Source organism: Trematomus bernacchii, unplaced genomic scaffold (assembly GCF_902827165.1).
Source record: "Trematomus bernacchii unplaced genomic scaffold, fTreBer1.1, whole genome shotgun sequence".
Classification (NCBI taxonomy): domain Eukaryota; kingdom Metazoa; phylum Chordata; class Actinopteri; order Perciformes; family Nototheniidae; genus Trematomus; species Trematomus bernacchii.
In genome coordinates this window covers 66697-82292 of record NW_022987941.1, presented here as the reverse complement: position 1 = coordinate 82292, position 15596 = coordinate 66697, and the positions used below count along the sequence as shown (strand labels likewise).

Genomic DNA, 15596 nt, shown 5'->3' with positions numbered 1-15596 from the left:
GAGATTGTTTTCAGGAAAGAAGCACACTGTTGCCACTGCATGGTACAACAGACCATAGCTTGAATATTCGCTAAAAGCAGACGCAGCCTTTTGTTTCCCCTGTAGACAGTTTAAAGTAAATACGTCTTCATCTGATGCGGCTTTTACTGTCAAAGGTTTTTGCGACTGGAAACCCGCATTACAGACTGATAAAGGACTGCTAAGACATGCCGCATCAAAAGAACACATTTCATGTGAGAGTTTGTGGAGAGAGAGACAGATACGCGAGGAAACAAATAAGGAAATTAGTACTTTGGTGCACACAGATCAGCTGGCACGGAACCGTTATTACGTGTCAGCTGTTGTTGATATTATAGCTTTTTTAGCTGTCAACCAACTCCCTCTCAGAGGTGACCACGATTCACTCCACAGCATGTCCGAGTCAGGCAGTGGGCTCTTCCTATCGCTGTTTGAGTATACGCTGCACAAAGATGCAGAGTTGGCCTTGCTGTTTGATATATATTGTGCCGCAGGCCCGCAGCACATGACGGTTTTGTGTGCCCTCCCATGAAAATCATATGCCCTCCCTTTAGATTTGTTCTGGCGCCGGGTCTGTCCACACGGCTAAGCAGCAGCCTTAAGGGAACACATAGCATCTCCTTCTCCACACGGCTAAGCTGCCAATAATAGCTGAAACAGAGCAATATTTGGCAATTTGTTTGGCTTTTCTCTTTGACATTCCAGCAATTCTCATTCTCATTTATATACATGGCCAAGACTTCCGAATATGAGTATGCTATATCTACACTTGTACCCAAAGCTGGTTATGACATGGAGCAGTGGTTGGTATTTGATATACTTGTCCTGGAAAGCCTGGTCCATGTACAGGTCAAAGGCACAGCCTACTTCTAATATTAGCACCTCCCTGTGGTTGGTGTCAACAAAAACAACATCAGGTGTATTTGGGATGTTAGCAAAGACATCATTGGTAAAGCCAAACCATTCTGGTAACACTCTAGTGTGCTTTGTACATTGCTGCGCTCGATGGTAAGATGTTTTGTACCGCATCAGACACAATGTCCACAATACGGTCATGACTGGCTATGTACAGGCGTTTGTATGCATTACATCCATTTGTTATGTGTGCAATGGATCTCTGTGTTGTTGTGAATCCTGGTGGTTTTAAACAGAATGGAGTGTGAATGTGAGGGTACCAGGTGGACAGATTGTACTTAGTGGGTAATACCTGCAGTCTTGCTTTGATGGTAAATGTCAGAACATCCTCACCAACAGCGGCGTTCTTAAACACTGAGTGTGAGACATTGGATACCACATTCACAAAAGGCTGAGGCAGGTGTATTTCCTCTAATGCTTTTAGCATCACCTCATGGGAGAGTGTACCAAACGCGTCTCTAAAGTCCAAAAACACTGTGTAGAATTTAGATGATCCATGTTTGAAATCATCTATTCCGGTTTTTAAGCAAAACACATGTTCGTTCATTCCCTGTCTGTTGATATATGCTTTCTGATGGGGGGAGAGAATCCCTGTGTCCACCAGCCAGGGTAAGATGCGGGTGAGTAGGCACTTCATAAAGACTTTGTATATAGTGGGGCAATAGTGAAATGTCACGCCAAGTGGAAGGATCATCTGGGACATTTTCCTTTTTTGGTATCCTGTGAATGAGGGCCCCTTCCACGAAGCAGGCACCTTCTCATTGATCCGGCAGGCATTGAAGATGTGTGTGAGTGTCTGTGTTGACGTGGGCCTGGTAGCTCTCAGCGTCTCATAGATGACCCCATCAGATCCACTAGCCTTGTTATTAGGAAGAGAAGCCAGAACTGCATCCACCTCAGTTGTAAAATCCTGGGTATCTGGGAAATAGCCTGGCTCTATTCTGTCAATGAAATTGTACCAAGGGGGCGTGGCCAGGGGAGTAGCCCTCGGCACAGTTTGACATTTGGCTTTATAGTAGTTATACACATTGGCTGTATCACTAACAGTGGGCGGGGTTTCCGGAAAACAGATGTTATTTAAAATGATATCGATTGCCTTTGATTTGCGGTGTTGCCAGAGATATGCCAGCTTGTTCCTAGAAACTTTCCTTTGCTGCCGTAGTGTCTCTGTCCCGGCGGCCCGCAGCGCTGGTTGTATTCTCTCACGGATGAAGTGAAGCTGCATTTCTATCCATGGTGTCAGCGAGTCAGGTGTAAGGTCCACCGGGAAGTCGGCAGAAAGAGGGAATTTCTTCAGGATTCTGGCGACATATTTCAGAAGCTGGAATCCGTACGGACGCGAGTTTCGTTGCGTCGCGGAGAATATTCCATTAATGAAAAAAGCGCTGGTCAGGATTGTCACCAGCCTGCCCCACTTCTCTGCGCCTCCGTGAGTAACAGCAAAGTTAGATCTTACCTGGAGCAGTTTTGTGTCCAGTGTCCCCCTGTACGCTCTTTCATCTCTCTGGAAAGTAGTCCACTCACAATCTGACAATAATCGCGCATATTGCTCCAAGTCTACACGAACATCTCCGGCCGGTGTTGGGCTTGGGTCGCAGACGTTCAGGCGTTGTTTGTAGACTCGCCCGCTGTTCAGGGCTTGTTTAAAGGCCAATCTCAGCGTGGGGTAACGAGACACCATTGTGTACCAAAAGCGTCCAGTGCATCTTATATCCCCACTGCAATAACGATGGCAGTTACAACGGGTGTATGTGAGCTTAGATGTTCAAAAAAGGTGAGCGAGTTCCTCTCACCACTCACGCGTGGCCGCCATGATGCCATACACACACACACCTCTCTCTCTCTCTCTAGTTAGCATTCTTTCTTTCTATTTTCATGCTGATTTTACTGATCACTCTTTTCAACTGTTTTTGTTTTTTTTTGCTGTCCTCTACACATTGGAATGATTTCTGACTTTATCTTAAAGTCTCTCTCTCTCTTCTCTCTCTCTCTCTCTCTCTCTCTCTCTCTCTCTCTCTCTCTCTCTCTCTCGCTATCTCTCTCTCTCTCCTCTCTCTCTCTCTCTCTCTCTCTCTCTCTCTCTCTCTCTCAATTCAATTCAATTTCAATTCAATAAGCTTTATTGGCATGAATGTCAGGTGAACAATATTGCCAAAGCGTCAAGGATAATACAATTCAATAGTGATATGATAAGAAAAGAAATAAAAATACAAATACAATTCATTCATTAAACAATTTACAACAATATATTATTACAAAACCTCAAGTATCAAATGTAAAAAGAAAGAAAGAAAAGAGACCCATGAAGTAGAGGAGTGATCAGAGTGAGCTGTGAGGAACAGCTGTTATGTGTTGTTGCTGTCTCTTAGGCTGTGACATGTGCTCACATATTTCCCTGCTTCTATGCTGCTGGCACTATTTTCTCCAAGTACATGTTGCATTTTATTCTGGTCAGACAGTTATTAAAAATCTTGGAGTTTACATGTTATCTTTGTAAATAACTTTGTTCTAATGTCTTTGTATGTTTGACAGTGCAGCAGGAAGTGTTGCTCTGTCTCCACCTCTCTCTCTCTGTCTGTCTCTCACCTGTCTGTCTCCACCTGTCTCTCTCTCACCTGTCTCTCTCTCTCTGTCTGTCTCTCACCTGTCTGTCTCCACCTGTCTCTGTGGACAGAGCTGACACAGCCTCTCTTCTCTAGGCAGCCAGGTCTGTGTCGGCCAGTCTCTACGGCCAGGCTGTGGTCACTGAGTCTGTACATTGTTAATGTCTTCCTCAGTTTGGGATCAGTCACGGCGGTCAGATAGTTTGCCACCGTGTACTGTCTGTTTAGAGCCAAATAGCATTGAAGTTTGTTTTGGGTTTTTGTGGTACATGTCCAATAGTTGATGTACTTTTATTTTGCTTTAGCTATGATTTGGTTGGGCCAGATTGTGTGAGGGCTGTCCTGAGGCCTTGTCCTGTTAGAGGAGGTGAGCCTCAGCACCAGCTGGTTGAGGCCTTGTCCTGTTAGAGGAGGTGAGCCTCAGCACCAGCTGGTTGAGGGGACTCCTCTCTATGTTCTCCTCTTGGCAATGGAGGGCTTTGTAATGGTAGGAGTTAGGATCACTGGTTTTTAGGTGGTTGTAGAATTTGACTGCTCTTTTTTGTAACCTAATTAAAAGGGGGAATTGGCCTAGCTCAGCTCGGCATCCATTGTTGGGGGTGTTCCTGTGGACTCTCAGGATGCTCTTGCATATCTCCGCATGTAGGGTTTCTATTGGGTGTTTGTCCCATTTATCAAAGTCTTGATTTCCAAGGGGACCCCACACTTCGCTACCATACAGTATGATTGGTTCTATTATTGAATTGAATATTGTGAGCCAGATTCTAACAGGTATATCTATATTTGAAGACTTTTTGATAGCATAGAAAGCCTTTCTTCCTTTGTCTCTGTCTCTGAGGTTTTCTCATAACTTCAGTGAAAAGTGCCTTTTTACTTTCTTTTCTTCTCTCATCACACATTCAAGCCCCCAGTGTTCATGTATCATTTCAATCTAAATTCTTCACTTTCTTCTTACACATTACATTTCAGCATAGCAGTTTAGCGTCAGCTTTTCAGCATAAAGCATTCCCACTAGCAATTTCTTCAGGAATTGCATTCTCTAGTTACTACCCCTACAGGTGGAAGGAGGTATCATTTGCCGTCCAACATGACTTGGGGAGGAAGGGACGGGTTATTACTGTGACCCCCCAGGGTATCTTGTAGATGGTAGGCTACTGCAGGAGTATACTGCGACACAGTAAGAGCCATCCACTTCCTGTATAACTGGAGAGAGAGCTGTGTCCACACCCTCAGTGGGTGTTGGGATCTGCTGGTATCATGCCTCATCTCCCGCCAGCAGGAATAAGAGTCAGTCAGGTTTAGGGCCATGGTTCTCTGTGGGAAAACTGATGGTTCTCTGTGGGGTGGAACTTATACTGGACAATGTACAGATAATTATGCAACACGATCCAGTGACTTGATATAAGGAAAATAACCTGCTATTTTGTCAGAAATGGGTCCAATTAGAAGGAAATATTTTGATGTGTCTTTTGTGTAAATGTCTTTCTTATTCATTCAGATATTCTCACTAAGTGCCAAGGTGAACTCAAATCAAACCTGAAGAAAAAATATGAAAATATCAAATTTATGGAAAAATCTGAATCCCTACATAAAATCTACACGGAGATCTACATCACCAGGGGACACACCGGAGAGGTCAACAAGGAACATGAGATCAGACAGATCGAACAAGCATCCAGTAAACCAGGCAGATCAGAAACACCCATCAGACAAGAAGACCTCTTTAAAGGCTCAACTGAAAGAGGTACACCAATCAGAGTGATGACAAAGGGAGTGGCTGGCATTGGGAAAACAGTCTTAACACAGAAGTTCACTCTGGACTGGGCTGAAGGCAAAGCCAACCAGGACATCCAGTTCATATTTCCATTCACCTTCAGAGAGCTGAATGTGGTGAAAGAGAACAAGTACAGCTTGGTGGAACTTGTTCATCACTTCTTCTCTGAAACCAGAGAGGCAGGAATCTGCATGTTTGATCAGTTCCCGGTTGTGTTCATCTTTGACGGTCTGGATGAGTGTCGACTTCCTCTGGACTTCCACAACACTGACATCCTGACTGATGTCTCAGAGTCCACCTCAGTGGATCGGCTGCTGACAAACCTCATCAGGGGGAAGCTGCTTCCCTCTGCTTGCCTCTGGATAACCACACGACCTGCAGCAGCCAATCAGATCACTGAGTGTGTGGACATGGTGACAGAGGTCCGAGGGTTCACTGACCCACAGAAGGAGGAGTACTTCAGGAAGAGATTCACAGATCAGAAGCTGGCCGGCACCATCATCTCCCACATCAAGACCTCACGAAGCCTCCACATCATGTGCCACATCCCAGTCTTCTGCTGGATCTCTGCTTCAGTTCTGGAGGACATGTTGAAAACTGAGGGAGGAGAGCTGCCCAAGACCCTGACTGAGATGTACATCCACTTCCTGGTGGTTCAGTCCAAAGTGAACGTCAAGTATGATGGAGGAGCTGAGACAGATCCACACAGGAGTCCAGAGAGCAGGATGAAGATGATGGAGTCTCTGGGAAAACTGGCTTTTGAGCAGCTGCAGAAAGGCAACCTGATCTTCTATGAGTCCGACCTGAGAGAGTGTGGCATCGATATCAGAGCAGCCTCAGTGTACTCAGGAGTGTTCACACATGTCTTTAGAGAGGAGAGAGGAACGTACAAGAACACAGTGTTCTGCTTCGTCCATCTGAGCGTTCAGGAGTTTCTGGCTGCTCTTCATGTCCATCTGACCTTCATCAACTCTGGAGTCAACCTGCTGAAAGAAGAACCAACAAACTCCTGGCTGCCTAAAGTCTTCAGACCCAAACCTAAACTAACAGATCTCTACCAGAGTGCTGTGGACAAGGCCTTACAGAGTCCAAACGGACACCTGGACTTGTTCCTCCGCTTCCTCCTGGGTCTTTCACTGCAGACCAATCAGAAACTCCTACCCGACCTGCTGACGCAGACAGGAAGTAGCTCAGAGATCAACCAGAAAACAGTGAAATACATCAAGAAAAAGATAAGAAAGAACCCGTCTCCGGAGAAAAGCATCAACCTGTTCCACTGTCTGAATGAACTGAATGATCGTTCTCTAGTGGGGGAGATCCAACAGTCCCTGAGATCAGGAAGTCTCTCCACAGATAAACTGTCTCCTGCTCAGTGGTCAGCTCTGGTCTTCATCTTACTGTCATCAGAAGATGATCTGGAAGAGTTTGACCTGCAGAAATACTCAGCTTCAGAGGAGGCTCTTCTGAAGCTGCTGCCAGTGGTCAAAGCCTCCAGGAAAGCTCTGTAAGTGGAGATCAAACTACATTAACTAGGAACAGGTTGAGACATGAGAATAAAACTCTTTGTGTTCACTGCTGATCTTTCCCCAGGCTGAGTGGCTGCAAACTGTCAGAGAGAAGCTGTGAAGCTCTGTCCTCAGTCCTCAGCTCCCACTCTTCTAGTCTGAGAGAGCTGGACCTGAGTAACAACGACCTGCCGGATTCAGGAGTGAAGCTGGTATCTGCTGGACTGGAGAGTCCACACTGTGAACTGGAGACTCTCAGGTCAGAGTTCAGCTGATATGTTAACAGTCAGTGGTTTTGTTCAGCCATTTCTATAGAACTAATTTCCAGTTTTATCAAATTAGAATAATAATACATTTCGATTCTCCTTCGGTTTGTTGTTTATTTTTCTTCTTCAAAACAATAAACCACAAAACCATGATAACAATCTGATTATATTTGAAGACAGATGGCGTCACTTATCTACATCTCAATGTATCTGACTGATTGACAAACACAAACATGCACAGACAAATAGATGGTATCATTTGACAAAGGAACTAGAAAAGATTGTATGTTGAAACCTTGCGCCAGAGATGGAGTACTCGAGTCCTGGACTCGGACTCGAGTCGGACTCCAGTGTCGATTTTCGGGACTCGTGACTCGACTCGGACTTGCGCACTGATTGACGTGACTCGGACTTGGACTCGTGAATTCTCGCGCACGATGACTTGGACTCGGACTCGGACTCGTGAATTCTGGCGTACACTTGGACTCGGACTCGTGAATTTCCCGCCCACGATGACTCGGACTCGACTTGTACATTGGCGCTCCGACTTGGACTCGGACTCGAGCAAGTTTTCTCTGGAGTCTGATGTCCTCTATCCCTGCGTGTGCACCTGCAAGGCGAGTTCACGTACTGGGCCCCGCTATTCCAGTCTAGAGATGTCCAGAGACACACCCCGCATCGTGCTGTATGCTTTCACACATTCTGCTTCCACATTGGAAAAGAGCAGCGCAAAATGCTCTATGTGGAAACAATATTGAAGAGAAGACTCCGTAACACATTACTCTAAGGATCGAGTTCAGACATATAGGCTGTCTTGAACACTATCATCAGAGTAACGTGATTCAGCCGATAACACGAAAGCACATGGCTACTTAACATACAGAATGACGTCATTTTGCATGCTAAGTAGCCATGTGCTTTCTGGGGCTTAATCTTCATCAGTAAACCAATTTAACCGGTAAAAGTTCCTTCAAAATAAGAGTCCTGATCTTATTACTATCAAAATAAAAGTGCAAAACGAAAACTTTACCATAGGAAAATATTGGCATACAAATATAATCACTTCTCTAAAAGGTAACTCATTTTAAATATAGTTAGACATATTATAGGTCATTTACAATAATAATACTAATAATAATAATATTAATATTAGTAATACGCTTTCTATTTGTATAGTACTATTTCAAGAATTGTAGCCAAACTGGCTTCACAGCAGTTCAATAGACAGATTAGTATAACATGACAGGATAAAAGCAATGTAGAGGAGCAGCTACATTTCAACACATATATCCACAAAGATTAATACATGAAGACTTGTGACCCGGACTCGACTCGGACACTCGTTGGGTGACTCGGACTTTGACTCGGACTCGAACACAGGTAATGATGACTCGGACTCGGACTCGACTCGGACACTCCTTGGGTGACTCGGACTCGAACACAGGTAATGATGACTCGGACTCGGACTCGACTCGGACACTCCTTGGGTGACTCGGACTTGGACTCGGACTCAAACACAGGTAATGATGACTCGGACTCGGACTCGACTCGGACACTCCTTGGGTGACTCGGACTTGGACTCGGACTCGACTACGACTCTCCCTAGGTGACTCGGACTTGGACTCGGACTCAAAGAGTGGTGACTCGAGAGTGACTTGGACTCGTGAATTGGTGACTTGACTACAACACTGCCTTGCGCTCAATCACATTTAATATTAAAGGAATGTTGTCATATTTATTCATTTCTTTCAAGGTTAACTGGCTGTAACCTGTCGGAGAGAAGCTGTGAAGCTCTGTCCTCAGTCCTCAGCTCCCAGTCCTCTAGTCTGAGAGATCTGGACCTGAGTAACAACGACCTGAAGGATTCAGGAGTGAAGCTGCTGTCTGATGGACTGGAGAGCCCACACTGTGAACTGGAGACTCTCAGGTCAGAGTTCAGCTGATATGTTAACAGTCAGTGGTTTTGTTCAGCCATTTCTATCGACTCATTTCCAGTTTTATCAAATTAGAATAATAATACATTTCGATTCTCCTTCGGTTTTTTGTTTATTTTTCTTCTTCAAAACAATAAACCACAAAACCATTATAACAATCTGATTATATTTGAAGACAGATGGCGTCACTTATCTTCATCTCAATGTATCTGACTGATTGACCAACCCAAACATGCACAGACAAACAGATGGTATCATTTGACAAAAGAACTAGAAAAGATTGTATGTTGAAACCTTGCGCTCAATCACATTTAATATTAAAGGAATGTTGTCATATTCATTCATTTCTTTCAAGGTTAACTGGCTGCAACCTGTCAGAGAGAAGCTGTGAAGCTCTGTCCTCAGTCCTCAGCTCCCAGTCCTCTAGTCTGAGAGATCTGGACCTGAGTAACAACGACCTGAAGGATTCAGGAGTGAAGCTGCTGTCTGATGGACTGGAGAGTCCACACTGTACTCTGGAGACTCTCAGGTCAGAGTTCAGCTGATATGTTAACAGTCAGTGGTTTTGTTCAGCCATTTCTATCGACTCATTTCCAGTTTTATCAAATTAGAATAATAATACATTTCGATTCTCCTTCGGTTTTTTGTTTATTTTTCTTCTTCAAAACAATAAACCACAAAACCATTATAACAATCTTATTATATTTGAAGACAGATGGCGTCACTTATCTTCATCTCAATGTATCTGACTGATTGACCAACCCAAACATGCACAGACAAACAGATGGTATCATTTGACAAAGGAACTAGAAAAGATTGTATGTTGAAACTTTGCGCTCAATCACATTTAATATTAAAGGAATGTTGTCATATGTATTCATTTCTTTCAAGGTTAACTGGCTGCAACCTGTCGGAGAGAAGCTGTGAAGCTCTGTCCTCAGTCCTCAGCTCCCAGTCCTCTAGTCTGAGAGAGCTGGACCTGAGTAACAACGACCTGAAGGATTCAGGAGTGAAGCTGCTGTCTGATGGACTGGAGAGTCCACACTGTGAACTGGAGACTCTCAGGTCAGAGTTCAGCTGATATGTTAACAGTCAGTGGTTTTGTTCAGCCATTTCTATCGACTCATTTCCAGTTTTATCAAATTAGAATAATAATACATTTTGATTCTCCTTCGGTTTTTTGTTTATTTTTCTTTTTCAAAACAATAAACCACAAAACCATGATAACAATCTGATTATATTTGAAGACAGATGGCGTCACTTATCTACATCTCAATGTATCTGACTGATTGACCAACCCAAACATGCACAGACAAACAGATGGTATCATTTGACAAAGGAACTAGAAAAGATTGTATGTTGAAACTTTGCGCTCAATCACATTTAATATTAAAGGAATTTTGTCATATTTATTCATTTCTTTCAAGGTTAACTGGCTGCAACCTGTCGGAGAGAAGCTGTGAAGCTCTGTCCTCAGTCCTCAGCTCCCAGTCCTCTAGTCTGAGAGAGCTGGACCTGAGTAACAACGACCTGAAGGATTCAGGAGTGAAGCTGGTATCTGCTGGACTGGAGAGTCCACACTGTGAACTGAAGACTCTCAGGTCAGAGTTCAGCTGATATGTTAACAGTCAGTGGTTTTGTTCAGCCATTTCTATCGACTCATTTCCAGTTTTATCAAATTAGAATAATAATACATTTCGATTCTCCTTCGGTTTTTTGTTTATTTTTCTTCTTCAAAACAATAAACCACAAAACCATGATAACAATCTGATTATATTTGAAGACAGATGGTGTCACTTATCTTCATCTCAATGTATCTGACTGATTGACCAACCCAAACATGCACAGACAAACAGATGGTATCATTTGACAAAAGAACTAGAAAAGATTGTATGTTGAAACTTTGCGCTCAATCACATTTAATATTAAAGGAATGTTGTCATATTCATTCATTTCTTTCAAGGTTAACTGGCTGTAACCTGTCGGAGAGAAGCTGTGAAGCTCTGTCCTCAGTCCTCAGCTCCCAGTCCTCTAGTCTGAGAGAGCTGGACCTGGGTAACAACGACCTGAAGGATTCAGGAGTGAAGCTGGTATCTGCTGGACTGAAGAGTCCACACTGTGAACTGGAGACTCTCAGGTCAGAGTTCAGCTTTTTATTTTCAAGCAGTTCAATTATTTTCATCCAGCTTTTTGTTCACGTTGATGAAGATGGTCCACCTCTGTATGATTTTCCTGCTGAGGTGACTTTTAAGAACACTGAGTTTACTGTATTCCCTGATTCCAGTCTGTCCGGCTGTCTGGTCACAGAGGAAGGCTGTGTTTCTCTGGCTTCAGCTCTGAGCTCCAACCCCTCCCATCTGAGAGAGCTGGACCTGAGCTACAATCATCCAGGATACTCAGGAGAGAAGCTGCTGTCTGCTGGACGGGAGGATCCACTCTGCAGTCTGGAGACACTCAGGTATGGACAGACTGACTTGCTCCTATTTTTCTAATTTCATCTCCTTCATCTCTGGTCTTCCATCATGAAGGACGTCTCATTTCCCTTGATTATGTTCACTGCAGTGAGTTAACCTTCAAGTCTTATTACATGGAAACAGCCATTCAGTCCAAACATCAGAACCACTGGTTTCCTGGCTCTAGGGAGGGTAATGATGGTCAGTTTATGGATTTGGTTCTGACTGAGATATCTCACCAACTGCTAAATGTGTTGAGATGAGATTCTGTTTGACATTTTAGATTCCCAGAGGGACGATCCGGACTCTTTAATATGCGTTCATTTGACGTAGGTTATTTTTGTGCTTATTAATTGTTTCACTTAGTTGTTTGTTTGTCTGTTTTTTGTTTCGTTAAACTTGGGGAGGTTGGTTCGGTTTTGTTTGTTTTCGGCAGCCAGTGTCTCTGCCAGTCGGCATCTCGGCGATCTATCCCAGCTGACCGGGACGCAAAGCATCAAAATCTGCGAATCTGTAAAAATGGATGAGTTTGACTACATTATATTCGCCACGTTGTCAGTCATGAAGTGCTTTAATGAGCGACCCGGTAAACTGAGGGCTCAAGCTAGCCGAGGAAGTGGCAAAGAAGGGATGTCCTTTAGTTTTGTTGAATCAGCTTCATATGTGCACGTTGTCTTGGTCAGGAGGAATGCATGTGCTTCTTTGGTGTTTAGCAGGAAAGCACATACAACAAGGATTGCTACTGTTTGGACCACAGTTTTGGTTTTCTGCACATTATGAGCTTTGAGCTTTGTTCTTAACACAGACCTGGAAGTGAAAGTAGTCTGTGTCACAACAAGCAGAAGGATCCGCAGAGAGACGGAAACACTCATTTCCTCTTTCTCTCCGTTATATAATAATCCTAAACAAAACGCAATGCCACCAAAAAAGATTCCTCCGCGTGCTGAGGAGGTTGACGACATTAAACGATCGTTAGACATGTTGACGGAGGAGGTATCTGTTGTAAGACAGCAACAGATAACATTATGAGCCTGGTGGAGGAAGTTAAAGCCCTGAGGCTACAAAACTCCGAAAAGGAAAAAAGGATATTCTTGCTGGAAAATCGGGTGGATGAGCTGGAGCAATACACCCGAATCCACAACATCATAATCACTGGACTGGAGACGAAACCCCGCTCATACGCCCAGGCGGCGATGAGGATGACCGGAGGGGACACAAGTGAGGAGGATGCTACATCTGTGGAGCTACAGGTGACGGCCTTCCTCAACTCCAAGGGAATAGAGATTGACAGCGACAACATCGAGGCCTGTCACCCGCTACCACACAGAAATAAAACAGATAAACCGGCAATAATAATAAGGTTTGCCAACAGAAAACATAAAACTGAACTTCTGAAACAGGGAAGACGGCTTAAGGGCTCGGATGTATATATGAATGAACACCTCACTAAAAGAAATGCTGAGATCGCCAGAAAGGCCCGATTCCAGAGAAAACAGCGAAAAATACATCAACATGGACTGCAAAGTGATCATTCACCTGTTCTTATTGTCTATCACTGCAGTTATAAGAAACCTAAAGTCTCCAGCCATTTCAAATACAAAAGATTGAGAACTGAAGAAAACATAACTGCATTAAAGAATACTTTAATGCATTTATGTTCATACATACACTCATATCACATCATGATACACTCTGTGATACACTCATATCACATCATGATATACTCTGTGTGATACACTCATATCACATCATGATATACTCTGTGTGATACACTCATATCACATCATGATATACTCTCTGTGATACACTCATATCACATCATGATATACTCTGTGTGATACACTCATATCACATCATGATATACTCTGTGATACACTCATATCACATCATGATATACTCTGTGATACACTCATATCACATCATGATATACTCTGTGCGATACACTCATATCACATCATGATATACTCTGTGTGATACACTCATATCACATCATGATATACTCTGTGATACACTCATATCACATCATGATATACTCTGTGATACACTCATATCACATCATGATATACTCTGTGATACACTCATATCACATCATGATATACTCTGTGATACACTCATATCACATCATGATATACTCTGTGATACACTCATATCACATCATGATATACTCTGTGTGATACACTCATATCACATCATGATACACTCTGTGATACACTCATATCACATCATGATATACTCTGTGTGATACACTCATATCACATCATGATATACTCTCTGTGATACACTCATATCACATCATGATATACTCTGTGTGATACACTCATATCACATCATGATATACTCTGTGATACACTCATATCACATCATGATATACTCTGTGATACACTCATATCACATCATGATATACTCTGTGTGATACACTCATATCACATCATGATATACTCTGTGTGATACACTCATATCACATCATGATATACTCTCTGTGATACACTCATATCACATCATGATATACTCTGTGTGATACACTCATATCACATCATGATATACTCTGTGATACACTCATATCACATCATGATATACTCTGTGATACACTCATATCACATCATGATATACTCTGTGTGATACACTCATATCACATCATGATATACTCTGTGTGATACACTCATATCACATCATGATATACTCTGTGATACACTCATATCACATCATGATATACTCTGTGCGATACACTCATATCACATCATGATATACTCTGTGCGATACACTCATATCACATCATGATACACTCTCTGTGATACACTCATATCACATCATGATATACTCTGTGTGATACACTCATATCACATCATGATATACTCTGTGTGATACACTCATATCTAGGGATGGGTACCGAGCCCCGGTATTAAACGGGCCCCGGGGCTGAATTATTAAAGACCGTGGTACCGTTAATCTCCGACGTTATCGGTCTTTTTATCGGTACTGGAGACATCTAAAAAATATGTCATGTGTATTATTGCTACACAAACATTATATTGCAGTTTTAGTGTCGCCAACTCCGTTTCTAATACGCAAGAAGACTGCAAAATGCGTCATTTTTAGTATTTTCGATCTCTCCAATCCAGACGAGAGATCTCTCTCCCCCGTCTGTGTTCGAGGGGGCGGGGCAGTTTACACACACGCAGCTGCTACATGCAGCAACACACACACACGGAGGAGATGGCGGAGAGAACGCGCTCCGAGGTGTGGTTCAACTTTACCCGTCTCGCTCGTTGCCTAAAGTGCAATAAGAGTTTAGCATGTCAGGGCGGTAACACGAGCAATTTGTCTAAACATTTAGCAAAAGTGCTCCACATTCAGACGGAGGAATGCACCGGGTTTGACTGTCTGTCCCCATCCACGAGTAACGTTTCCACGTCAGGTGTTATGTATGCTAGCAGCAACACACGGAGCTAACTCAATGATACAAAAACATGGGTTGATGATTAGAGGTAACTGAGTTATTTAGTTTGTTAAAGTTTCAGCCATTCTGTTCACAGTTCTGTCATCACATTATTTAATACCATTTGTTAAAACGTTGTTGTTTCTTTTGATGTGAAATATTATGTATTTAATTTAAATAAAAAGCAATGTTAGTTTTGTTCACAATTTGTTTATTTTCATTTGTCATTTAATCGTTTATTTGAATAGGGACAATGCACATTAATGAACACTTTAGACAAATAATGCTTCAAGGGTAAATATGCCGGATTTTAGCTTTGAGCTAATTTCCATTCGTAGTCCCTGACATACAACATATAGTTCGTTTACCTCATTTTTCTCTCCAAAAGAACCGATAAGAGTACCGTTAAAAGACCGGACCGATAAGCGGTATCGATAAAAGTAGTAGTACCGTTAAAACCTTAACGATACCCATCCCTACTCATATCACATCATGATATACTCTGTGTGATACACTCATATCACATCATGATATACTCTGTGCGATACACTCATATCTCCATGTCTGAGTTACTGTGTGGAGATCTGGGGAAACACAAAACCAACCTGCAGCCGTTATGCACATTACAAAAAAGGGCTCTAAGAGTAATCAATAATGTTGGATATCTTGAACACACTCATTCATTATTCTTG

The 15596-nt window shown here is 42.9% G+C and overlaps 1 protein-coding gene across 8 annotated transcripts in view; it reads left to right on the top strand.

Annotated features, from left to right (window-relative positions):
• Window positions 1-15596, top strand: part of LOC117470688 (NACHT, LRR and PYD domains-containing protein 12-like) — a 38459-nt gene that overhangs the window by 19923 nt on the left and 2940 nt on the right. For 5 of the 8 annotated variants that reach the window (XM_034115516.1, XM_034115514.1, XM_034115518.1 and 2 more), the window contains 8 exons: window positions 5035-6814; window positions 6901-7074; window positions 8835-9008; window positions 9371-9544; window positions 9907-10080; window positions 10443-10616; window positions 10979-11152; window positions 11300-11473. In XM_034115516.1, coding sequence (XP_033971407.1) covers window positions 5035-6814; window positions 6901-7074; window positions 8835-9008; window positions 9371-9544; window positions 9907-10080; window positions 10443-10616; window positions 10979-11152; window positions 11300-11473 — 2998 coding nt within the window. The remainder of the gene's footprint in view (window positions 1-5034; window positions 6815-6900; window positions 7075-8834; window positions 9009-9370; window positions 9545-9906; window positions 10081-10442; window positions 10617-10978; window positions 11153-11299; window positions 11474-15596) is intronic. The other 3 variants (XM_034115517.1, XM_034115519.1, XM_034115521.1) reach the window with 3 other exon arrangements.